Source organism: Mustela erminea, chromosome 5 (assembly GCF_009829155.1).
Source record: "Mustela erminea isolate mMusErm1 chromosome 5, mMusErm1.Pri, whole genome shotgun sequence".
Lineage (NCBI taxonomy): Eukaryota > Metazoa > Chordata > Mammalia > Carnivora > Mustelidae > Mustela > Mustela erminea.
In genome coordinates this window covers 40,311,249-40,338,768 of record NC_045618.1, presented here as the reverse complement: position 1 = coordinate 40,338,768, position 27,520 = coordinate 40,311,249, and the positions used below count along the sequence as shown (strand labels likewise).

General features: G+C 36.6%; 1 protein-coding gene and 1 long non-coding RNA gene across 2 annotated transcripts in view; both read left to right on the top strand.

The window, feature by feature from the left end:
• Positions 1 to 27,520, top strand: part of ADAM10 (ADAM metallopeptidase domain 10) — a 135,648-nt gene that overhangs the window by 61,060 nt on the left and 47,068 nt on the right. The window contains exon 7 of the mRNA XM_032342678.1: positions 12,869 to 12,969. Coding sequence (XP_032198569.1) covers positions 12,869 to 12,969 — 101 coding nt within the window. The remainder of the gene's footprint in view (positions 1 to 12,868; positions 12,970 to 27,520) is intronic.
• Positions 83 to 11,527, top strand: LOC116590633. The gene is made up of 3 exons (XR_004285686.1): positions 83 to 202; positions 8,804 to 8,808; positions 11,516 to 11,527. It is a non-coding gene; the product is annotated as an uncharacterized LOC116590633 (long non-coding RNA).

Below are 27,520 nucleotides of genomic sequence, written 5' to 3'. Positions count from 1 at the left end.
AATAAATAAAATCTTTAAAAAAATATATATATATATATTATATTATATATATAAATATATATATATATTTTCATTAAAAAAAATATGCTAAGGAGACCTTTTCATGTTGTTATTATTATATACCAGTAGTGGTATTAGAGCTTAAAAATAGTAATGTTTAGAGTGACTTTGTTTGTAATCTTTTTTTCAGCTATTTAAAAATGTAAAAATCTTCCTTCATTTGAATAGCAGACCAAACAACTGAGTTGTTGAGCCAGCTATCATTTGCTTACCCCTTCCTCTTCTAGAGGATGGGTGGATAACTTACTTTTAACTGGTTCTTTAACTTCTTTGTGTAGAATACCTAAGGTTATGGTACTGGTAGTTGTAGTAGTAAAAACAGTCATTAACTGTGTGTCCTGGCACTATGTAAAATTATTTGCTTACATTACTTCATTTAATCTTTATAGTAACACCATAAAGTATAGTAGGCACACATATCATATCTCCTTCTCCCCGGCTTTATAGATGAGGGAAATTAAGGCTTAGAAAACCTACGTTACTTGATAGTCGATCTTGTGTTCTTCACCATGTGCTCGTCTGCCTTACTCAGGGAAGAAAGCTGTAAACTCATCATTACTCCAAGGACTTCTGAGGCTTTTCTGAAATCTGTAAGGCCTTTCTAAAATGACATGTTTGCATCTATTGTTGTTTTAAGCCAAATTCTCTCCTCACTATATTTAGCAGTGGATGTTCTACTTTGTGTTTTTTTTTTTTTAATTTTTTATTATCTTATGTACTTTTTTTTTTTAGATTTTATTTATTTATTTGACAGACAGATCACAAGTAGGCAGAGGCAGGCAGAGAGATGGGGGGAAGCAGGCTCCCTGCCAAGCAGAGAGCCTGATGCGGGGCTCGATCCCAGGACCTTGAGATCATGACCTGAGCCAAAGGCAGAGGCTTAACCCACCAAGCCACCCAGGCGCCCCGGACGTTCTACTTTATAACTAATTAAGAGGGAAAGGACATTCCTTTAATGTATATTAGTATTTTCATATAATTTTCTTAAGTGCCAATAATTTATTTTCACAGCTGAATTACACAGCTGATTGTTTAGATCAGTGTGTATATGCTTGAGTAAATTTAGTATCCCTGTATGTTTATCTTCAGCAGAAGCAAATGACAGGTGAAGTATACCAACTTAGGGTAGGCATTCTGATGAGAGTTTGGCTATCCTTCTTTTAATACCATTTTTGCAACCATAGGCTTAAATGTATGAAGCCACCATGGAAAATGCTATTGCTGTTCTGGAGAATCTTAGGGAATATGGCTTCTGAGGCAGTACCAGAACACAGAGACAATTTGCAGTGAAAAGTTTCAATAACTTCTCTAGGCGCTTTGATATTTATATGTGATGGTGATAACCAGATGTATTTATCAGCTTTAAATTCACACTTGCTCAATTCTGTACTTAGGTAGTAAAAAGCACTTTCTCCTAGGACATAGAAGTATGAACAATTATGGCAAGGTAAGAATACCACTTAGTCCTTTGTACATAGTTAATTTGGAGATCAGATAGGTAATCTATATAAGCAGTATTGCTATCTTATATATTTATATTCAGACATTATACTAGGAATTCATTGATATGAATATAACTGTTTTTAGCACCTTAGGGAGTCTTATAATCATGGATTTAAAGGTGACTCTGTAGATCAACTGGCTAAAAGGGTTTCAGGATTTAATTTATTTGCCTTAAGATCATAATAACAAGTTAGTTGCAGACATGGTAGGGAGAAAGCACAAGGGGTAATGTGTCAGAGAACTGAGGCATGCCATATGTCTGAGAAAGGAGTTAGAAGGGAAGTCAGGATGATGCACTAGAATAGCTTCGTGATCTTATGGGAAGGTCTACTTTTTTTATGCAGGTAAGTAGATCTCAATTTTCTGTGTATAAAATGAAGGTGTTAGACCAGATTTTTAATCTCCCTTATCTCTTCTAAAATTGGATGATATCTAACTACTTTTCCTCTAGAGCTGGAAATATTTTTGATTTTGCTGATTATCAAATGACTATATAAAACATTTTTGCCTGTTAATGAAGTAGAAGTGTGCCCACCATCATTACATTTTTTTTAAATAGTTGCATAATGTTCTGTTGTTTCATTGGTGAATATATTACTTACCAACCTGTCAACTAAATGGACATTTAGATTGCTTCCCCTTTTTTACTATTAAACATTGCTGTGGTAGACATTATCTTCAAAACTGCTTATGTAAAGTATACTATTTAGTATTTTTTTAGACATTTGTATACATCTGTGAAACTGTTACCATAATTAATATAGTGTATGTATCCATTGCCCCAAAAGGTTCCTCCTGCTCTTTGTAATCCTTCTCTTCTTCTCAACAATTCTTTTCTCAGGTACAAAACTGCAGGCTAGTTTGCACTTTGTAGAATTTTATGTAAATGCACTTATGTCTTATGTAGTCTAAAAAATCTGGCTTCTTTAGCACAGTATTTCTGAGATTCATCCATATTGTTTGTGTATATTAATAGTGCATTCCTTTTTATTGATGTAGTATTTAATTGTATGGATAATATCTTTATGCATTTGCCTGTTAATAGACATGTTTTGGGTTATCAAAAATTAAAAAAAATAAAACAACTCTAAAGCTTTTAATAAACTCATCAACTATTGCTTGATTAAACATTTTACATGTGATAATTTTTGAAAAAGACAAGAGGATGTAACAAACACTAAGGGCTTTTACTGTCTTGGTCTAATACCTGAGGTCTAGAGAGGGGACATTTTGGAAATTTTAAGATGAGCCTTGTGGAAACGAGAGCAGAAGGAACATTCATCTTATGTGAGTTGTGTATAGATTCTGTCTCCCCCAAACCCCAGTACTCATCCTTCAAATTCAGTTCAGAAATAATCTAGAAGCCTTTCTGGCTCCTCACTTCTGGCTGTACCTCTCTTTACTGCTGTCGATGTGTTGGTGAGTCCTCGCTGTGTTTTGAATTCAGCAGTTTACGGGTCAGTGGTCCATGTGATTGATTGATCTCTGGGAAGAGGCGTGGAAGGAAAACAGCTGTTGACTGGATGAGTACATTAAATTCAACCAATATTTAACATTTTATTAACTGTGGATGATTGCAACAACACTTCACACTTAGGGAGTTAATATTTAAATGGATACTTGTTTATATGTCTAACACCCCAGCTAGACTGTGAGCTCTTTGAGGGTCTCTACTCTTTGTCTATGTATTCTTGTGTTGCTTATGTTTGGTAACTAATAGTTTTTTCTCTCTCATTGCTTGTTGTATAAATAAATTAATGCAGTTAAGAATAACATTGACATACAACTAGGAAATTTATGTGCATACATGCCTTAATTTTGAGCAAGGTGTGTGTTATAGTGGATCTATAAAGTAGTTAGAGATTTAGAGCACACTTTCATGTAAAAACAGTTTTTGGTTGCAGGCAGCGCCTACTTACCGCAGGTGGAATGAAGGCTGAAAGGAGTCTATTGGAGTCAGCAGTTTACAGATCTTTGGTTAATGGATGACCTTTGAAGAGGAATGGAAACCAGCTGCTGACTGAGAAATTAAATTCAACAAGTGTTTATTTATTTGTCCATGTAAGGATTAAGACTTAAAAAAGAAATCCATCAGGGGAATTTTCAGTCAGTGGTCTAGTCAGAATGTGATAAATGCTTAACCAAAATGCCATCAAAGCATAGAGGGTATTACAAACTGAAGGAGCCTTATGGATACTTAGGAAGACTTCTTAGGAGAGATGGCATTTGACTTGAACCTTGGGCATAGGGTAGACTTTTGGCTGTTGGAAGCAAGAATCTCTGAAGACAGAAGAAAGGTAGTTGTAACTCTGGTTGCAGTAGTATTTGTTTTTAGCTGCTGCAGCTCAGGAACTTCAGAAGGGAAAGGAAACTGGCATTTACTTTGGCCTGGACTCACCCATTTTCTGTGTATAGGGGTGTAATGCCAGATTGAATAAATGGAAATAATGGTCATATTAAACCAGTGTGTTACAAGCTTTCATTGCAAGTTTTAGTTGTAAGTTTTACAGATGTAATGATTAATTATTTTTGAAATTTGAGTGCAGTTGACATGTGATTAATTTACTAATATCATCTGAGTGCCTGATTTGTATAAGACACTTTCAGATGCTGTGGACACAAAGGTTCTTACCCTAATACATCTTAGAGTCTAGTGATTCTGTTTATAATTGAGCAGAATAATAGAGCAACTTGCTCTTCTTGACCTTATGCCCATGATCTACTTGGCCCCCAACACTAACCCTTTCTTCTTAAAAACCAGAGGTGGGAAAGGACATGCCTGGCCCATCCCACCTCTTTTTCCTGGGTGATCAGTGTTGTGAGTGCAGGTGAAAAGGGAGACCACCTTCAGTTTCCTCTCTGTCCCAGGGACTATCATACTATGCTTCTCTTCCCGTGCTCTCCCCACCCTCTGGAGAAACTGGATGTGGAGAATGGAGACAGGGTGTTCAGGAGAAAGGTACTCCTGTCTCCCGGAGTTCAAAGAGAGGAAGGACATTTGGGTTTGCCCTAGCCATTCTTTTATTTCTCTACACTCATCCTCTGTCCTTAAAAACAACAACAACAACAACAACAACAAAAACCCACTTCTTCCTTTTACTCTTCTTCAGTGAATCTTTGTTAATTTTTGACGACTTTGGGGATAAACAGCATTTTCGTGGGCAAGAACCCTACCTACCTACCCTTCAGATATTAACAACTTTCTGTTCATTGTGAAGTCCGTCTATCTTAAATTCAATTAAGATAATAAAAGTTAGATTATTTCACTGGATTGGTGATTTATAGCATGTTATTGGAGACAAACCAAATTTGAGATCTCATAACTGAGGCCTTGGACTTTGCAATCAGATTTTTAACCTGCCAGTCACACAGAGGTGAGGAAAGCCTCACTGGAAATAGTGAGGATGCAAGGGGATGCAAAGTCTACACTAGTTAGTATGTAGTGAGAAGTGGGTGTTTTTTTTTTTTTTTAAAGATTTTATGTATTTATTTGACAGAGAGAAATCACAAGTAGATGGAGAGGCAGGCAGAGAGAGAGAGGGAAACAGGCTCCCCGCTGAGCAGAGAGCCCGATGGGGGACTCGATCCCAGGACCCCGAGATCATGACCCGAGCGGAAGGCAGCGGCTTAACCCACTGAGCCACCCAGGCTCCCCGTAGTGGGTGTTTTTTATGCATCAGTTCTGTTGGACAGAGTATCTAAATGGTAAATATTTCCTTCTTCCTGGAGTGGATGATTGAGAGTTAATGAGAACTATTCCTGCTTGAGGTGGTATCACAATATATGTATTATTTATATTTGCCCCTTCTACAGCAAAACAAAAGCAAGAGGTTGGCATGCAAAAGAACTGGAAGATGGGCAATAGATTTAAAGCCGATCTTTGTTTTAAATAGGCTGAATATTCTACACCAATGATTCATTCTTTGTGAAAGAATATGCTGTTTGGCCTTTTCAGGGGAACTACAGTGCATCCTATGATTTAGCATCACAATGAGGGCTTATTCATTAGTTGAACAAAGGCTTTTTCTAGAAATGGGGATTATATTGTCAGTAATTTTAGAGGGAAAATGTCATTGTCCATTTTCATAGTTAATGTGGTGACCAGAGTAAATAAGTCTTTTAAAGTTTTGAAACTATATAGGAAAAATTTTACACTTGATTCCTTTTTTTTCTGTTGAGACAGTTCTGTGCTAACAGAATTTGAAGCATATATAAATACTATTTTGTTGCTTTGGAAATGCCTTTTTTTAACTTAAATATCAAACTTTCCGAAAGTATGTCTTTCTCTAATTTATGGTATATAAAATACAATTTATAAAGAGATAAAACACTACATTTTTCTTTTTAGATATTCTAATTTTTCTAATATTTTAAAGTATGGTGTACTAAATAATAGTTTTTTAAAATTTTTCATTCCCCTATACATTTATAAGTAATAATTAGAGTTTTAGTATATTTAATAAGAGGGTATTAGTATTTTCATATTTAAAATTTTTTAAGGTTGGGAACAATTGTAACTTTACCCATTGATATGAAGATCACTTTGCATAGTTTCAGCTGACATGGTCAGTTTTACTGCTACCACTAATGGGGCAAAACAAGGGGTGCCTGTTTTTAACTGGGTACATAGGATAGAGAATGGACTCTGGAAATATAGTGTCATTGCCAGGAAGCATAAGTGAACTGTTAGAGGTTACAGATGATTATTTTTGAGTGAGAATAGTCATAGTTACCGGTTTTCCCCAGGCCCATTCAATTGCAGGGGTGCAGGTAGAAAGTTCATTTAAACAGGATTTGGATGAGAGGTGGGGTGGGGGGGCAATGAAGTTTTAAGGCAATACAATGAAGTAATTATAATAATAATTGAGTATTGGATTTAAGCTGAATAAACAGAAGAAAGAGAATATCCAGTGATAGTGAACAAGGTGGTTAACATTGGTAGATTGAAAGATCTTAAGTGGTGTTGCAGGATTGTTGGAGGGAATTTTCAGAAAAGATAATTGGTGGAAAGAAAGTAGGATGTGCAAGTTGAGATTATTAATGGGTTTCAGTTATTAGTAATGACAGGTTCAAAAGAATGTAAGTGAGATCTTGATGTAGGAGAAGATCATTGGAGAAAAGGCGGTGTAAGTGTACTGGAAGAATCATTGATATTACTGGAATCACTAAGAATTATGTTGGGGTGATGTCAGAGAGATAGGAGCTAAAAATAAGGAAATAAAGGGAAGTAGTGACCTAGGGACAGCAAATGCCTCTAATGAGTTAGAGTAGTTATTGGTATAGTCTCATGACTATAAAAGCTAAGTCACAATGAGAATAGTCCTGATGGTCCTAAGGCAGAAAGTGGTAGATGGTTTTGAGTCTTCAGTGACATGAGAGGCAGGGTAATGTTTTCTCAGGAATAGGAAGAATTCTTGGGTTCCCCCTTGATTCTTGCTGGAGTTTAGTAATGCGGCAAGAGTCTCTTGACCTCTGCTGGATGATGGACCAGGGGAGGTGATATTCTGAAATGTCTGTATTCTCTTGGTTCCAGCCAAACGCAGTTTTTTGGAGGTGTGACGGCACAGAGCAATCTTATTATTATTTTTTTTTTTTTAGATTTTTATTTATTTATCAGAGAGAGAGGGCCAGAGAGCAAGCACAGGCAGACAGAATGGCAGGCAGAGGCAGAGGGAGAAGCAGGCTCCCTGCCGAGCAAGGAGCCCGATGCGGGACTCGATCCCAGGACGCTGGGATCATGACCTGAGCCGAAGGCAGCTGCTTAACCAACTGAGCCACCCAGGCGTCCCCAGAGCAATCTTATTTTAGGCTGCCTTTTACCCCTGGGGAATGATGGCCTGCAAGGTGGTGGTTCGGTTCTTGCTTGTGCTGGCTTCCTTTCACCTGCTGCTGATATTAGCCTATAGATGGTGTGCTGTTACACTAGTATTTGTTAGACTTCTGACTGCGGAGGACTGGTGGGAAGAAATCCATTCTAATATTGGCTACATATACAGTGTCAACAAATATATATGTGTGTGTATACCTGTGTATGTTTATGTCTATAAATATATTAGCTTTATATATTTCATCATGTAGGTGAGATACCCTGTACTTGTTTGAGTACCCTAATCTTAAATGTGCAGATGCTCAGCATCAGTGCCAATATATTGATGACAGCAGAGTGTCACTGTGTCTAGTATTACTAATATCTGGAAAGTATTTATATTTTATTGGATTACTACATAATAGGGACTGCTGAATATGTATAAATCAGACACGTATATTCTTTTTAGGCTTCCCTTATTATCATACTAAAGAGGATGATGTTACAGTTGTTTAAGACAGGGATATTTTTGTTTTGTTCCTGAATTCAGTAAGATACTCATTTAAATGCTGTGCACATTCACTGGTTCAAGAGTTTGGAAGTATAAAATTCGCTCTTCCAGAAATACTTTGTAGTAGCTGTTGTGCCTGTGTAGAAACCGATTCAAAATATATTTCTTAGTATTTTTTTGGGAAAGATTTTATTTATTTGTTAAAGAGAAAAAATGAGCATGAGCAGGGGGAGGGGCGAAGGGAAAGGGAGTGGCAGAAATCTATGCTGAGCAGAGAGCCTGATGCAGGGCTTGAACCTAGGACCCCAAGATGATAACCTGAGCTGAAGTCAGTTGCCCAGCCAACTGAGCCACCCTGGTGCCCTTCTTTGTTTTGAGTGGAGGTATATCCTAATTCCTCTCATGGTCAGATTATGATATTTGTTATTTCTCAAATTTGAAAAATATCAAGGCTATTAACTGATTTATGTATTGAAGTATTATAATTATATTATGTATTGAAGCAAAAATGTTATTTTGACATATTATGTGGTGGACTTAAACCACATTGCTAACAAGCTTCACAGCCCTTTTTACTTTTTTAAAACTGAAAATCTTGCATTAATAAATCTTCTTAAATTGTTTGAACAGTGAAAATAGCACATTTCTCTAAGCGTGAGAAATATTTTATCTGGGTGTTACAGAGTTTACAAGTTTCTGTCTTTAGCTAAAAGTGGAATTATTACTGTGTGTATGACTCTTTACTTAACTGTATGTCTGAATTTTTGGCAAAAGTTCTATCTGGGGATGAGTAAAAACTAGTTATAAATGAAAACATTCAGAAAATGACAATAAGTACTAACATTGCTAAAGGATATCTGATATGCTAGCCTAAGATTATTTTGGTACTATGATTGGAAAAATTTGCCAAATGCCATTGGGAGAGCAGGTATAAAATTAGTTTTTCTCTCTTTGATGAACATTTTCACTATCTGTTAAGGCAGTGCTAGCTGCAGTACCAAATAGCCCCCAAATTCAGTGACAAAATGCACTAAAAGCTCATTTCACTAAGTAACAGTTTAAGGTGAGTATTCCTCATCAGGCAGCTTCTCTTCAATAAATAATTCAGGAATCCAGGGTACTTTATTTATTTCATGCTGTTTCCAGTTTGTCTCCCGTCAGCCATTCAGAAGGGCAGAGAGTGTGGAGTATCCTGTCTTGTGCACTTCATTGTTGCTCATGCTCCTTCAACTTGAACTTGGTTATATGTCACGCCTAACTTGGAAGGGAGCTGGGAAATTCACTGTAGCTTTGTATGCACAATAATGAGGACCTGTTGGTCAATGGCTACCATACTATGCCAAGAGTAAAAATTTTTTTTTTCAAATAAGATTTTTGAATAGTTAAAGACCTTTTTTAATTTTTAATTTTTTTAAAAAAATATTTAATTTATTTATTTGACAGACAGAGATCACAAGCAGGCAGAGAGGCAGGCAGAGAGAGAGAGGAGGAGGAAGGCTCCCTTCTGAGCAGAGAGCCCAACGTGGGGCTTGATCCCAGGACCCTGAGATCATGACCTGAGCTGAAGGCAGAGGCTTTAACCCACTGAGCCACCCAGGCGCCCCAAAGACCTTTTTTTAAATTGGCTAAATGATATACTGATTTGGAGGGTCTTTGGAGACATTTATGTATTTTGGTAAACAAATTATTCCCTTTGCCCCCCTGTATTTCTTTCTTTCGTTCTGTCTTTTCTCCTTTCCTTTCTTCTTTACTTTTTGGTAGTGGTGAGATATGTGACATGGCGAGACCGGGTATGGTAGACTTTTATGGAAAGTTCATTGAAAATTGATTGTAATGATTTAATCACAGGGCTTGTCTTTTGAAAGGCTAAGAAGTAAAATAGTTTTTTATTTGGGAGTGGTGTCATCGGGTGTCCATGTGTCTATGCTAATGTCTCTTTGTTAGAGAGAGCAATTTGGGCTTGGGGGTTATTAAATGGTTTTAAGAAATGTCATGATAAAATCAGAATTGTAGTATAAAATAGTTCTTTTTTTAAAGTTTTAATTTTAATTCCCATATAGTTAACATACAGCATTATATTAGTTTCAGGTGTCAAAATAGCTTTTTTGTGTGTGTATACTGGGAGATGTCTAATTCAACTATAAGAATTTCATCAAATGGTAAATATGCATTTTTCATTGAACTTAAATTAGCCTAAGGTAAGTGGTAAAATAGATTCTTATTATCTTAAATACAGACTTAATCTAAACTAAGGTACCACAAACTCACCTGTTAGTTGAAAAATAAGATTATAACATACTAATTGAATTGTAAGTTAGTTGTGTATCACATTGGAACAGAAACTAAACTTTTGGAAAATATATAAATTAGTTTCATCCGTTGTTATATGGCAAAATATTTTGTTTATCAGTAACTGTGTACATTTTTTACCTGTCTGCCTAGTTGTTGCCAGCATCAGCAGGATTCCTCCTTATAAACATTGTTATCTTAAATAGATAAGCCATTTTCTTAGCCTTGAGTTAAGGGAAAACAAGCCAAAGACTCAGTCCATGTTCCTGGTTACTGGAATCTGGACTATCCTAGTATGGGGGTAAAATAAAATAGAGTTATGGATGTATAAATGATATCAAACTATGAACATGGCTTTATAATAACAATTAAAATAAGTAGCAAAATAAACTCTGTTAACTGAAAAAGGTACTTAAGTATGTGTATAAACATGCCTATGAATAGGACTCTATATTTTTTTCTTTGTTTATTAAAAAGAGTGTTCTTGGCATGGAGGAGCTTCTTCACCTGGTGGTTCAGGCAAGTTAGAGTCCATTAAGAATCTGGGCAAGGCTCATTGGGATGTTTTCAGGTTAAAATTGTATTATCAGAGGAAGATACTGTGGTGATTATAACCCTAAATCTTCCAAAAGATGAGAATTGAAAATCTGGGCATATTACATTGGAAAACTTTTCAGCCTTTGTGGCAGATTCTTTTTGGATATATTTTGAATGGCGTTAGGTTTTTACTTTCCCGAAGTCAACCTTTGAAATGCTAAAATAATACACATATTAGGTTTTGTCTCATTTGGTACTTCAGTGCCACTTTGAAATCATTTGTTCTACCAACGTTGTAGTCTTTTAGTCCTAATTTTATTTTGAAAAATGTTAAACTTAAAAAAGAATTATGCAGAAACATATATCCTCCTAGATCTGCCATTAAAAAAATTTTTTTTTTTGGACCCCGCATACACTTTTTGGGGAACTATTTGAAAATAGGTTCTAGACATCATGAAACTTCATTGCTAAACACATCCCCTAAAACTCACACTCCTTAAGAATATGTACATTTTCATAAATAGCTATGGTAGTGTTCACCCCTAAAAAAATTAATTCAGTAATACCTTTTACTATCCAGTCTATAATAAAATTTCTCCAGTAGTCCTAAGAATATCTTTTTTGCATTTGTTTATTATGTCTCTTTTAGTGTCTTGATTACCAGGCTCCTCTACCCTTAGTTACCAACTTTTTCTGTTTTTTTCCTTTAAATAACATTGCTATTTTTTACTTGTCTAGATCAGTGACTTATAGGATATTCTGCACTTTATTGTGTCTTGATTGTTTATTCATGAACATATTTGGTCAAGAATATTGTATAGGGAAAGCTGGGCATTCCTTATCACATTACATCAAGAGGCACATATTTTTCTCCTACTGGTTGTGCTTAGCTTGGTCATTTGGTAAATGAAGTGAGAATTATAAAGAACTATATCTTTAGTGTGAAGGTACCATTTTCCTTTATAATTAATAAATAATCTATGGGGTGATACTTCCAGAGACTATGAAAATCCTGTTACCTCATATCTTTCACCTAATGGTTTTAGTACCCATTAATGATCCTTACCTAAATCACTTCATACATGTGGAGTTACAAAGTCTTAACATTTTAAGTCTATTATTTCACACTTATTGATTGGAATTTTACAGTTTTTGGAGTCTTGACCTTTGATAAAAAACTAAAGTTTAAGTTAGAACTGTTAATATCAGTAAATGTAGGTTGTCACATAACTCCTGCCTCTTAACTGCTAGATTAAATTTGTGTTGTATTATCTAATTAGCTTTCAAAGAATTAGGTCACTAGTATCCACTTTAGGTTCTAGATTTTCTTAAGAAACTGTGTATAGTATTTCTAATTATTTTTTGTACTATATCTTAAGTTACTTAATATAAAATACTTGATATTTTATCTTGACAGTTCTCTTAATTATGGTAACTTGATTAAATTATAAAATAGGTTCATGAATAAGGAGAACCCTAGCAAGGGAGAAGTATGTGAAATTTGAGAGAGTGGAATAAGGTTTTAAATGACTAAGCTAAAATGGAACAGGTATCTAGAAATAGAATGAATTCAGTTAAGGATAAATTAATCACTGTTTAATTATAAAGGGAAAACAAATGATAAAATAGTTATTGGCTTATAAAGCACTGACTTGAATTACACTTCGAAGAAATTTAAACTCTCTCTGCTTTTACTGTGCCATGAAGCATGTTTCTAGGTCACTTTTCCTTGAGGCCAGTTGGTATTCATTGAAGGAATTTAAGCCATATAGAATATTATATTAGTCTAACTGTAGTTCAGCTTGAGGTGTACATTTGCAGCATAGGAAAATTAATGTGTTTGGAGGGAAAGTTATAAATTATGAAATGAAGTAAATTGCAGTATTAACGCACTTTATATATATGAAGCGGGAAAGGTTGGGAAAGTGAAACCTAGAATGAAGAATGGTTATTGTCTTTTTTAGAATTCACAAATCATCTAGACAAAAATCTAGAGACCAGTGATATTTTATTGAGGAGAACTTAGGAACTTGCAAGCTTTTAAAATGAGGATGCTCAATAAGCATCTGTGGCTTTCATTAATTGTCAGAATTAGCTTTTCATTTATAAGATAGTAATCTCTAAACCTGTAATAGTAATGTCATTAATTCTTTGTATTTTAGACTATCCCCATAAATATGGTCCACAGGGGGGCTGTGCAGATCATTCAGTATTTGAAAGGATGAGGAAGTACCAGATGACTGGTGTAGAGGAAGTAACACAGGTAAGGATTTTAATACTAGCTTACATTTAAGAAATGGAAATGAACTTGGGTATGTGTTCCTGCATTAAAAATGCATGTTCTAGAATTTCTGAAAGATTGATCCCTCTGTGGGGAAATACTTAATATTTTTTTTTTTTTTAAAGATTTTTTATTTATTTATTTGAGAGAGAGAGAGAGCATGAGAGGGGAGAAGGTCAGAGGGAGAAGCAGACTCCCCATGGAGCTGAGAGCCCGATGTGGGACTCGATCCCAGGACTCCGGGATCATGACCTGAGCCGAAGGCAGTCGCTTAACCAACTGAGCCACCCAGGCGTCCCAAGAAATACTTAATATTTTTTAATGTTCAAAAGGTCAGGTAACTTGCCTATAATAAGGCATGATGCTGAGATTGGAATGCAAATCTGTGTGACTCAGAAAACATTGTTACATGTCCAGAATATACTCTGTCTTACATATTTTGTTGTCAAGTTAGGAAAAATTTAGTCCGAATATATATTTTGTATAAATGTATTTGTATTCGTATGAAAATTAGAGCGACCAAATTATCCTGGTTTGCAGGCCTAAGCAAACTGAGATGTTTAGGCACTATAGTAAAAATCACAAGGCTTTTGAGACTTATATATATTTATTTGTCAAATTAGTTGATTTTTGAAGTAATCTCTATGCCCAGCGTGGAGCTCCAACTCTGCTTTTGGTATATTACATTTTTTCACCATTGTCTATTGGTTTTTTTTTTTTACTCTTTTTCTGACCTTTTTAGAAATAGTTAATTCAAAACACACATTTAAAATGAAAAAAATTATTTTTATGGTAAAACATTTATTATGTATTTTGGCGTCTTTTCTAAAAGTAGTAAGATTGAATAATGTTGCTTGAGTTTCTTGAGTCACAAATGCAGATATGTGTGTTTCTTGATCTGCAAAATGGAACAGACAATTCTATTTCAGGTGGTTTTTTCAAGTATAAGCGAGATTTTATTCTTGTACTTCTTGAATAATTATGTATCAGTCTTCTGCCTTATGTCAGAGACTGGTAAGTTCTGGGAGTATGTCGAGATGAACATGAAAGCTTGTTCTCAAAAAGTTAGTAACTTGACCCTTGAAAAACATGGTGGTTGGGGGGGTTGCTGCCCTTGTGCAGTTGAAATTCTGCATATAACTTTGACTCCCCAAAAACTTTTAACTACTGATAGCCTCCTATTGACTGGATACCTTACTTGATAACATGAATAGTTAATTTATTTTGTATGTTATATGTATTTAATATTGTATTCTTAAAATAACATAAGCTAGACGAAAAAATGTTCTTAAGAAAATTATAAGGAAGAGAAGATACATTTAGAGTATGGTAGTTTATGTATGGAAAAAAAATCACATATTAGCGGGCTCACACAGTTCAAACCTATGACAGGTTTGTACAAGGGTCAACTGTAGTTTAATTGGCGACACAGAGAAACAGTTGAGAGTGGTAAGAGATAGAAGAGGATTAAGCATTGATACTGTACACATTAAGAGAAGTAGTTAATCTAGCCTAGAAAGTATTTGAGGACAAACATCAGAAACTAAAAGAATAAGCAGAAGTTATGTTGGCCATGAAGAGACAGGATGATAGGAGGAACAGTATATATAAAGGTCAGAGAGACAGCAAGACCAGGAAAGAATTTTTTTTTTAATTTTTATTTTTTCAGGAAAGAATTTTTAACTCCAGGGTGGGGTACAAAATTAGAGACTGGAAAAAATTCGAAGTTTTTCAGTTACTCAGTTGAGCTTGTGGCTTGTACTAAGGTATTCGTAATGTGGATAAAGAGGACAAGACTACAGAATACTAAATATAACAGAGTTTAGCAGTGGCTAGATATAACATTCATATACAAAACTAGGCTGCATTTCTTTTTTATTTATTTTTTTTATTTTTTTTTTAAAGATTTTATTTATTTATTTGACAAAGATCACAAGTAGGCAGAGAGGCAGGCAGAGAGAGAGAGGGGAGGAAGCAGACTCCCTGCTGAGCAGAGAGCCCGATGCGGGACTTGATCCCAGGACCCTGAGATCATGACCTGAGCCGAAGGCAGCGGCTTAACCCACTGAGCCACCCAGGCGCCCAAGGCTGCATTTCTTTATATCAGCAGACTACCAGAAAAAGAGGACATCATTTGATAATAGTAAAAGACTGCCATGTATTGAATAATCAGTGTAACAAGGAATTATAAGGCCTATATAAGGAAAATTATAAAACTTTGGAAGAAAAGTTAAAGAAGATTGATTTAAATAAATGGAGAGATATATCATTGTTGTGGAAAATAATACCTAATACCATAAAAACATCGGTTTTCCCCATACTGATTTTTTAAAAATTTTATTTATATATTTGGCAGACAGAGATCATAGGTATGCAGAGAGGCAGGCAGAGAGAGAGGGGAAACAGGCTCCCCACTGGACAGATAGCCTGACATGGGGCTCGATCCCAGGACCCTAAGATTATGACCTGAGCTGAAGGCAGAGGCTTAACCCACTGAACCACCCAGGCGCCCCCCCTTTTAAATAAACATATAATGTATTTATTTTTTTAAATAGACGTATAATGTATTATTAGCCCCAAGGTTTCAAAACCTGTGAATCCCCAGGTTTACACACTTCACAGCACTCACCATAGCACATACCCTCCCCAATGTCCATAACCCCATATTGATTTGTAAGTTCACTGCAATTCCAGTATAAATTACAACAGGGTTATTCACAGCACAATGATGTGTTGAAAATGTTACAGAGAAAAGTAAAGGCTAATAAGAAGTAGGGCCCACCCTAAAGGTGGTGAGCAGGAAAGAGGGATTTACTCTGGAAGATATTAAGACTTATTATAATTTTTTTTTAATTTTTTATTTAACTTTATTTTATTTTTTCCATGTTCCAAGATTCATTGTTTATGCATCACCCCCAGTGCTCCGTGCAATACATGCCATCCTTAATACCCACCACCAGGCTCACCCAATCCCCGGCTCCCCTCCCCTCCAAAGCCCCCATTTTTTTTTTAAGATTTTATTTATTTATTTGACAGAGAGAGAGAGAGAGAGATATCACAAGTAGGCAGAGAGGAAGGGAAGCAGGCTCCCTGCTGAGCAGAGAGCACCATGTGGGGCTCGATCCCAGGACCCTGGGATCATGACCTGAGCCGAAGGCAGAGGCTTTAACCCACTGAGCCACCCAGGTGCCCCCAAAACCCCCAATTTGTTTCTCAGAGTCCATAGTCTCTCATGCTTCAAGCCCTCATCAGATTTCTCCCAACACCCTTCTCCTTTCCTTCTCCCAATGCCCTCCATGTTATTCCTTATGCTCCACAACTAAGTGAACCCGTACGATACTTAACTTTCTCTGTTTGACTTACTTCACTCAGCACAATCTCCTCCAGTCCCATCCATGTTGATAAAAATGTTTGTTGGGTATCCATCTTTTCTGAGGGAGACATAATACTCCATTGAATATATGGGTCATATCTTCTTTATCCATTCGTCTGTGGAAGGGCATCTTGGCTCCTTCAAGTTTAGCGACTGTGGCCATTGCTGCTATAAAGACTTATTATAAAATTGAGAGTATGATATTAGCATAAGATGAACAAGTTGACCAGAGGGATAAAATTGAGCTCTCAGAAGAAGACTGATACATGTGTGAAATTTTGTTATGTAGTAGAGGTAGAAGCTCAAATCAATGAGGAAAAGTAGAGATCATTGAGTAAGCAGAGCCAGAAAAAAAGTGCCCATTTGGAAAAAAAAAATAAAATGAAATTAGGTCTCCATCTTACATCATATTTAAAACAGAACAAAATTCCTGGTTTGCTAATGTATTAAATGTCTAAAATGAAAAATGTGAAATGCTTAGTGGAAAAAGTAAGTGGAGATTTTCCTTCTATCCATGATGGAGTAATTGATATCCAGCTAGACCTCCTGTGAATATATGAAGACTGAACTGAATGAAATATTTGAAACAATTATTTTCAGACATTGTTTGAATGTAGGGAAGGGAAGCAGGGAAGGACTGAGATCCCTGAGTGGGGAGAAGTAAGTCTCTCTGTATTCTCCTTTTTTGGCTGGAGGCAAAATTTTAGGTATGGCACTGGGAAAGGAGATCTCAAGAAGGGTGAGAAGTACATAGCAATTCTCTTGAGTTGAAGAGACAGGTCAACGTTTAGGAAGGCTGAGGTATCTGGACTTAGGACAGAGTGCCTGAGAAGAGAGGGCTATACTAGGAAAAGCTCCAGATATCTGGACAGGATTTCCCTGAGTCTTAGCTGAAAACTAACCTGTGCGTGCACAGGAGGACAGACTATTGGAGAATCTATAAATTGAACACCTATAAGAAATTACACTTGGTAGAAATCCCAAGTCATGCTAGGAATAGGGTGACCTCACGCCAGAGTAAAGACTACTTCAGACCTGCCTTTATTAATCTGAAAAATCAAGCTTGATAAAGATCAAAGTGATTCTCAAGTAAATTAGCTTCCTATAAGAATAAAGCTCAATAATATTTGTTAAAGGAGGTCACAGAACGGAGATACTCTACAATGTAAGCATTCAAAAAACATTCAGAAAACATTACTAGATGACAGAAAGATGAAAAATGTGATCTGTAGTCAGGAGAAAAAAACACCAGGTGGAAACAGAACCAGAAATTACAGGCATTAGCACACAAGGACATTAAAGCAACTATTATTAATGTGTTCAAAGAATTATCAAAGAACATGAAAACAGAATTAGAAATTATAATAAAGAACCTAATGTAACTTACAGAACTGTGGAAAGTATGTTTTCTGAATTGAAAAATTTAATGGGTGGGCTTAAGAGCAAATTAGTTATTGCAGAAGCTAACATAAGAAAACATGAATAAAGAACAATAAAACAGTAGAAATAACCCAAATCTTAGCACAGAGAGAAAATAATTGGGAGTACAAGGAGGAGGGAATGTAGAAATAAGATTTGAAAAATTAATGTTTCCAGAATTTTAAGAAATCGGGAAAAACTCTAAGAAGCTCAGTGAAACTCAGGCAGGATAAACACAAAATCATACCAGGACCCATTGCAATCAAATTACTGGAAATCACTAGAAATGAGAGGGGCGCCTAGCTGGTTCAGTCAGTGGAGCATGTGACTCTTGATTTTGGGATTGTTGAGTTCAAGCCCCCACATTCCGGGTAGAGATTACTTAAAAATAAAATCCTTAAAAAAACCCAAAACTAGCCATAGAAAAGAAGATACATTTACATATAAGGAACAAATATTAGAGTAACTGCTGCCTGCCCATCACACATTGCAAACTGAAGATATACATGGAATGACATCTTTAAAGTGTGAAAGAAAAACTATCAAACTAGGATTCTTTATTCTGTGACAGTAATGTTAAAAAATGAGAGCTAATTAAAGATCTTTTTTAGGTAAAGCTGGGAGAATTTGCCTCTAGATATACATTGCAAGAAATGTTAAAGGATGTTTTTCAGGTAGAAAAAGGATACCAAATGGAAATGCAGATTTATACAATGAAGTGAAGAGCATAAAATAGAAAATACATAGGAGCACCTGGGTGGTGCTGTCAGTTAAGCTTTTAACTCTTAGTTTTGGCTCAGGTAGGGATTTCAAGGTTGTGGAATCAAGCCCTGCGTCCACCGCTGCTCTGTGTGGACTCTGCTTGTCACTCTCCTTTCCCCTGCCCATGTGTGCCCTCTCTCTCTTTCAAAAATGAATCTTTAAAAAGCTGTTAAATACATAAGTAGAATATAAAGGACATTTTTATCATTTAAATATTTTCTTTAAGAGGTAATTAAAATAGTTACAATGTAAAATGTGTTTATAATATACGAAGAATCAAAATTTATGATAATGGCACAAAAGATAGGAGGAAAAGTGGAAGTATATTGTTGTTTCTTACACTATACATAAAGTGGTGTAATTTTGGCAGGTAGATTCTGCTGTTTAAAAGTTGGATATTGGAAACTTTAGTGCAGAGCTCAGCAACCTACTACACCCCATACACCAGCTGCTTGCTTTTGTAAATAAAGTTTTATTGGAACACAGCCACAGTCATTCTTAGGTACATGTCTGTGACTGCCTTTGCACTACATCGGTAGAGTTGAGTAGTTGTATCAGAGACAGCGTGGACCCAAAGTCTAAGTATTTACTGTCGGTCCTTTTCTTTTTTAACAACTTTTTTTAAAAAAAGATTTTATTTATTTATTTGACAGAAATAGAGAGCACAAGTAAGCAGAGTGGCAGGCAGAGGGAGAGAGAGAAGCAGGCTCTCCGCTAAGCAGGGAGCCTGACGTGGGGCTCGATCCCAGGACCCCAGAGTCACAACCTGAACTGAAGGCAGCCGCCTAACCAACTGAGCCACCCAGGCATCCCTACTTTGGCTCCTTTTAAGATGATGTTTACAGTAATGTCCCCTGCCCTGGAGTTACCACTGAAAGAAAATAAAGGAGATATAGTTAACAATCAAATGTACAGTTGACCCTTGAAAACATGGATTTGAACTGCACAGCAGGTCCACTAATATGTGGATTTTTTTTCAGTAAATACTGCACAACATAAATTACAACACTATAAATGTATTTTCTCTTACTAGTTTGCATATGAGTAAAGTATATTAAATATATGGTATGCAAAATATGTTAACTGACTAGCTGCTTTATCAGTGAGGCTTCTAGTCAGACTATTAATATTTAAGTTTTTGGGGAGTCGGAAGTTATATGCAGATTTTCAACTGTGTGAGAGTTTGGCATCCCTAATCCCTGGGATTCAGGAATCAACTGGAGTTTAAAATACTCGGTTAATCCAAAATAAGGTGGGAAGGGGAGAGGAACAAAGAACATATAGGACAAATAGAAAATAAATACCAAGATTGTAAGTTTAAATCTTACCATGCTTATGATTACATTATATGTAAATGGACTATGCACATTGACTTAAAAAGCTGGGATGGTAAGAATGATTAAAATAAGACCAAATCTGTCTAAAAGAAATATAGATAAAAATAATTTTTTAAAAATTTAGGGGCACCTGGGTGGCTTAGTGGGTTGAGCCTCTGCCCTCGGCTCAGGTCATGATCTCAGGGTCCTGGGATCGAGCCCCGCATCGGGCTCTCTACTCAGTGGGGAGCCTGCTTCCCCCTCTCTCTCTGCCTGCTTGTGACCTCTCTCTCTGTCAAATAAATAAATAAAATATAAAAAAAAATTTAAAGTCAGTGAATTAACATAGAATGCATTATTAATTTCAGAGGTAGAGGTCAGTGATTCATCAGTCTTATACCAGTGTTCCATTACATCATGTGCCCTCCTTAATGTCCATCACCCTGTTACCCCATTCCCCTACTCCTCCCCTCCAACAACCCTCAGTTTGTTTCCTATGATTAAAAGTCTCTTACGGTTAATTTCCCTCTCTGATTTCATCCTCTCTTCCCCTGTGATCCTTTGTTTTGGTTCTTAAATTCCACATATGTGTGAGATCATATGATAATTTCCTTTCTCTGATTGACTTGTTGCAAATGGCAAGATTTCATTTTATTAAGATTTTATTTATTTATTTGACATAGACCACAAGTAGGCGGAGAGGCAGGCAAAGAGAGAGGGGGAAGCAGGCTCCCTGCAGAGCAGAGAGCCCGATGTGGGGCTCGACCCCAGGACCCCAGGATCACAACCCAAGCCAAAGGCAGAGGCTTTTAGCCCACTAAGTCACCCAGGCGCCCCAAGATTTCATTTTTTTGATGGCTGAGTAGTATTCCATTCTGTGTGTGTGTGTGTGTGTGTGTGTGTGTGTGTGTGTGTGTGTGTGTGTTTATACATACCACATTGTCTTTATCCATTCATCTGTCATTGGACATCAGGACTCTTTCTGTAGTTTGGCTATTGTGGACATTGCTGCTATAAACATTGAGGTGCCCCTTAGGATCACTACATTTTTATCTTTGGGGTAAATAAATACCCATAGTGCAATTGCTGGGTTGTAGGGTAGCTCTCTTTCCAACTTTTTGAGGAACCTTCATACTGTTTTCCAGAGTGGCTGTACCAGCTTGTATTCCCACCAACAGTGTAAAGGGATTCCCCTTTCTCTGCATTCTCATCAACATCTGTCGTTTCCTGACTTGTTAATTTTAGCCATTCTGACTGCTGTGAGGTGCTATCTCATTGTGCTTTCTATTTGTATTTACCTGATGTCTGGTGATGTTGAGCATTTATTCATGTGTCTGTTGGCCATTTGTATGTCTGTTTTGGAGAAATGTCTGTTCTTGTCTTGGCCCATTTCTTGATTGGATTATTTGTTCTTTGGGTGTTTCATTTGGTAAGTTCTTTATAGATTTTAGATACTAGCTCTTTATCTGATAAGGCATTTGCAAATACTCTGTCCCATTGTGTCAGTTGTCTTTTGGCTTTGTTAACTGTTTCCTTTGCTGTGCAAAAGTTTTTTATCTTGATGAAGTCCCAGTTCATTTTTGCCTTTGTTTCCCTTGCCTTTGGAGACGTGTCTAGCAAGAAGTGGCTGTGACCGAGGTCACAGAGGTTGCTGCCTGTGTTCTCCTCTAGGATTTTGATGGATTCTTGTCTCATATTTAGGTCTTTCATCCATTTTGAGTTTATTTTTGTGTATGGTGTAAGGAAATAGTTCAGTTTCATTCTTCTGTATCAATTTTCCCAACACCATTTGTTGAGGAACCATTTTCTTTCTTTCTTTCTTTTTTTTTTTAAAGATTTTATTTATTTGACAGAGATCACAAGTAGGCAGAGAGGCAGGCAGAGAGAGAGGAGGAAGCAGGCTCCCCACGGAGCAGAGAGCCTGATGCGGGGCTCAATCCCAGGACCCTGAGATCATGACCTGAGCCAAAGGCAGAGGCTTAACCCACTGAGCCACCCAGGTGCCCCGAGGAACCATTTTCCATTGGATATTCTTTCCTATGAAGATTAAGTGATGATAGAGTTGAGGGTCCATTTCTGAGTTCTCTGTTTTGTTCCATTGATCTGTATATCTGTTTTTTTTGCCAGTAGCATACTATGTTGATGATTACAGCTTTTTAGTAGAGCTTAGAGCCCAGATTGTGATGCCACCAGCTTTGATTTTCTTTTTCAATATTCCTTTGACTATTCGGGGTCTTTTCTGGTGCCATATGAATTTTAGGATTATTTGTTGTAACTCTTATGAAAGAAGTTGATTTTTTTTTTAAAGTTTTAATTATTTGAGAGAGGGAGTGCAAGTGAGAGAGCCCAAGCAGGAGGAGCAGCAGAGGAAGAGGGAGAAGCATACTCCCCGCTAAGCAGGGAGCCCAAGGTGGGGCTCTATCCGAGGACCCTGGGATCATGACCTAAGCCAAAGTCAGATGCTTAACTGACTGAGCCACCCAGGCTCCCCACGTTGATGGTATTTTGATCAGGATTGCATTGAATGTATAGATTACCCTAGGTAGCATAGACATTTTAACAATGTTTGTTCTTCCAATCTGTGAGTGGAATGTTTTTCCATTTCTTTGTGTCCTCCTCTGTTTCTTTCAAGAGTGTTCTATAGTTTTCGGAGTACAGATCCTTTTCCTCTTTGGTGAGGTTTATTCCTAGGTGTCTTAATGGTTTGGGGTGTAATTGTAAATGGAAATGGCTCCTTAATTTCTGTTTCTTTTGTCTTGTTGCTGGTGTATAGAAATGCAACTGGTTTCTGTGCATTGATTTTATTTCCTGCCACTTTGCTGAATTCCTGTATGAGTTTTAGCAGTTTTGGGGTGCAGACTTTTGTGTTTCCCACAGGGAGTATCATGTCTTATGCAAAGAGTGAGAGTTTGACTTCTTTGCTGATTTGAATGCCTTTAATTTCTTTTGTTGTCCGATTGCTAAGACTAGAACTTCTAGTACTATGTTGAACAGCAATGGTGATATTGGACATCCCTGCTGTGTTCCTGACTGCAAGGGGAAAACTCTTTTTTTTCCTACATGGAGAGTGATATTCGCTGTTGGTTTTTTATATATGGCTTTTATGGTATAGAAGTATGTTCCCTCTATCCCTACATTGTGTAGAGTTTTAATCAAGAAAGGATGCTGTACTTTGTCATATGCTTTTCCTGCATCTTTTGAGAGGATCATACAGTTCTTGTCCTTTCTTTTATTATTTAGTGTATCACATTGATTGATTTGTGGGTGTTGAACTACCCTTGCAGCCCAGGAATAAATCCCACTTGGTTGTGGTGAATAATCCTTTTAATGTGCTGTTGGATCTTACTGGCTAGTATCTTGGTGAGAATTTTTGCATCCATGTTCATCAGGGATGTTAATCTGTTATTCTCCTTTTTGGTGGGGTCTCTGGTTTTGGGATCAAAAGGTATGAGGTAATGCTGATCTCATAGAGTTTGAATGTTTTCGTTCCACTTGTCTTGTTTTCAAACAGCTTCAGAAGAATAGGTATTAATTCTTTAAATGTTTGTTAAAATTCCCCTGGGAAGCCTCCTGGTCTTGGACTCTTACTTTTTGGGAGGGTTTTTTTTTTTTAATTTTTTATTTTTTATAAACTTATAATATATTTTTATCCCCCGGGGTACAGGTATGTGAATCGCCAGGTTTACACACTTCATAGCATTCACCATAGCACATACCCTCCCCAATGTCCATAACCCCACCCCCCTTCTCCCAACCCCCCTCTTTTGGGAGCTTTTTTTTTTTTTTTTAAAGACTTTTTCTTTATTTATCTGACAGAGATCACAAGTAGGCAGAGAGGCAGGCAGAGAGAGAGGAGGAAACAGGCTCCCTGCAGAGCAGAGAGCCCGACGTGGGGCTCGATCCCAGGACCCTGGGATCATGACCTGAGCCAAAGGCAGAGGCCTAACCCACTGAGCCACGCAGGTGCCCCTTTTGGGAGCTTTTTGATTGCTGCCTCAATTTCCTTGCTGAGAGAAATGCAGTTTAAATGTAAAGACACAGATAGTTTGAAAGGATGATAAAGCATGTATCATACAAACACCAGTCATAAGAATGTTAAAGTGACCATGTTAATATCAAAGAATGTATATCAGCTCACAGAATATTACTGTGGACAAGGAGGGACATTTTAATTTATCATGGAGAAATAATCCTAAATGTTAGTTAATAATGTAGTTAGTAATAGAGTTATGAAATACATTAGGCAAACCTGACAAAACTGAAAGGAGAACTGGAAAAATCTATAAATTATAGTTGGAGGTACACTTACTTCTGATTAGAGAAGTTGATTGATATGTTGATAGAGCAAATAGATAGAAAACCAGTTAGGATATAGGAAACTTAAATACTACTCTGAACCAACCTGACTTAATTGACATTTATAGAACTCTCTACTCAAAAGTAGCAGATATACATTCTTTTGAAATGTAAATGAATATTTGCCAACATATGCTGGCCTATAAAAGAAATCTTAATACATCTAAAAGGATTGAAATTATACGGAATAAGTTCTTGGGTCTTAAAGAAATTAAATTAGAAATCAATAACAAAAAATGAGGAAAATTCTGTAATTTTTAGAGATTAAGTCACATCAAGTAATGCAGTTGGGGACTATTTTGAAATGAATAACAAAAACACAAAATAATAAAATTTGTTAGATTCAGCTTAAGCTGAATAACCACTGAAAGAAAATTTAATGCAAAAAAATATTAAAAGATGTTCTTTGGTTAGGAAAGGAATACCAGATGGAAAGTTATATCTATGCAAAGAAGTGAAGAGTGCACAGGGAGCTTTCGCTAATAACAAAGATTGTGAAAAAAAAATTTTTTTTTTAAGATTTTATTTATCTATTTGACAGAGATTACAAGTAGGCAGAGAGGCAGGCAGAGAGAGAGAGGGCAAAGCAGGCTCTCCGCCAAGCAGAGGACCCGATGCAGGGCTTGATCTCAGGACCCTGGGATCATGACCTTAGCTGAAGGCAGAGGCTTTAACCCACTGAATCACCCAGGCACCCCAAGAATGTGAAGTTTTAAATGATCATATTAGAAAAGAAGAAATATATAGAAATCAGCCTCAGAAGCTTCCACCTTAAAAAGCTAGACCAGGAAGTACAGGAAGTTATTAAATAGAAGGAATCAAGTAACAAGAGGGGTCTCAATATAAAAACCAGAGGAAATCAATAGAAAAGATTAATTGATGAACTTCTAGCTAGTCTGATCAAGAAACAAAGAGAAAACAGAAATTAACAGTATCAGGAATGAAAGGGGATATTACTACACACATTAGTAGTTTAATTTTGAGCACATTGAGCCAATAAATTTAACAGCCAGTTTAATCGGCAAATTCCTTTACAGATACAAATTAAAAAAAACAAGCAGAAATAGAATAGTAGGTGTATGTATGATGATATTAGATTGATACTTAATAATTTTCCATCAAGGAATGTTCAAGCCCAGATATCATTTCACCATAGAAGTCTAAGCATTTAAGAAAAAAAAAAACCAATCTTACACAAAGCCCTTAAGAAAATAAAGGAGAGGGTGCCTGGGTGGCTCAGTGGGTTAAGCCACTGCCTTCGGCTCAGGTCTTGATCTCAGGGTCCTGGGATCGAGTCCCATGTCAGGCTCTCTGCTCAGCGGGGAGCCTGCTTCCTCCTCTCTCTCTCTGCCTGCATGCCTCTCTGCCTACTTGTGATCTCTCTCTGTCAAATAAATAAATAAAATCTTTAAAAAAAAAAAAAAAAAGAAAGGAGAAGGGAAAACTTCTTAACATGTTCTGTCAGGGCAGCATTATTCTGATAAGCACACCAGAAAAAGATCTTACAGGAAACTAAACTACAAGCCAATATACCTTATAAATATATATGCAAAATTTCTTTTTCTTTCTTTTTTTTAAATTATTTGTTTATTTATTTGACAGAGAGATTATTTATTTATTTATTTGACATCGGGCTCTCTGCTCAGCAGAGAGCCCAGTGTGGGACTCGATCCCAGGACCCTGAGATCACGACCTGAGCCAAAGGCAGCGGCTCAACCCACTGAGCCACCCAGGCGCCCTGTTTTTGTTTTTTTTTTTTTTTTTTTTTTTAAGATTATTTATTTATTTGACAGAGAGAGAGAGAGAGAGATCACAAGCAGGCAGAGAGGCAGGCAGAGAGAGAGGAAGGGAAGCAGGCTCCCTGCTGAGCAGAGAGCCCGCTTTTTCTTTCTTTCTTAAAGATGTTATTTATCTATTTGACAGATAGAGATCACAAGTGGGCAGAGAGGCAAGCAGAGGGAGAGGGTGGGTAGTAGTTTCTTTGCTCAATCCCAGGACCCTGAGATCATGACCTGAGCTGAAGGCAGAGGCTTAACCCACTGAGCCACCCAGGTGCCCCATATGCAAAATTTCTTAAAATATTAACAAGTCAGACTCAATATATAAAAGATATAAAAGAAGGTAACACATTGTGGTCATAGCATAATCAGGCAAGAAAAAGAAATGAAAGGCATATAGATTGTAAAGGAAATAAACTGTGTTTGTTTGTAGGTGACATTGAGAGTATGCTTAGAAAATCCTAGTGAGTCTAGGAAAAGTTGTAAAATTAATAAGTAAATTTATCAAGAATTCAGGATAGGTACCGAGACCTTATGAAAAAAATCAGTTATATTTTATACACTATCAGTGAACATTTAGAAAATGAAGTTTTAGGAGTGCCTGGGTGTCTCAGTGGGTTAAAGCCTCTGCCTTTGGCTCAGGTCGTGATCCCAGAGTCCTGGGATTGAGTCCTTCGTTGGGCTCCCTGTTTGGCGGGGAGCCTGCTTCCTTCCCTGCCCCCTGCTCTCTCTGCCTGCTTGTGATCTCTCTCTGTCAAATAAATAAATAAAATCTTTAAAAAAGAAAAAGAAAAAAGAAAGTGAAATTTTTAAAAACCCTCTAAAAATTTCAAGAATATAAAATACTTAGAATAAATTTAATAAGATATGCACAAGACATATATGAAAGCTATAAAACATCCCAAGAAAAATTAAATGTCTAACTAAATGCAGAAATATGCTGTGTTTATTGTTTGGAAGATTCAGTAGTCAGTTTTCCCTAAATTGTTCTGTAGAGTTAGTCAGTGCAACCCCTATCAAAAGCTCAGTGGGGATTTATCTAGTAATTGATAAACTGATTCTGATAGACTGAAATGTAAAGAACCTAGAATAGCCCAAGAATTTTCAAAAAAGAACAAAGCTAGAGGATTTATACTGCCTGATTTTTAAGGCATAATAGTCAAAATGGTGTCCTTTTGACCTAAGGATAGAGAGCCATAGGGTCAGTTGATTTTCACGAAAGTCCCAAGAAAGAACAGTCTGGCAGGTACTAGCATAATGAATTGGATATCCATATGAGAGAACAAACCTCAGCCTGTACACTATACGTTATATAAAAATTAGGTGAAAATTTAAAAAAAAGTAGGTGAAAATAGATGAAAAATCTATATGGTTAAGGCTAAAACTTAAAACTTGTAGAAAAAAAGGAGAAATTTTTGTAACTTTGGCATAGGCAGCAGTTTTTTTAGGATACAAAAATACCCTACAAAATTTATCAGTTGGACTCTGTCAAAATTAAAATCTCAGAAGACACAGTTAAGAAAATGTAG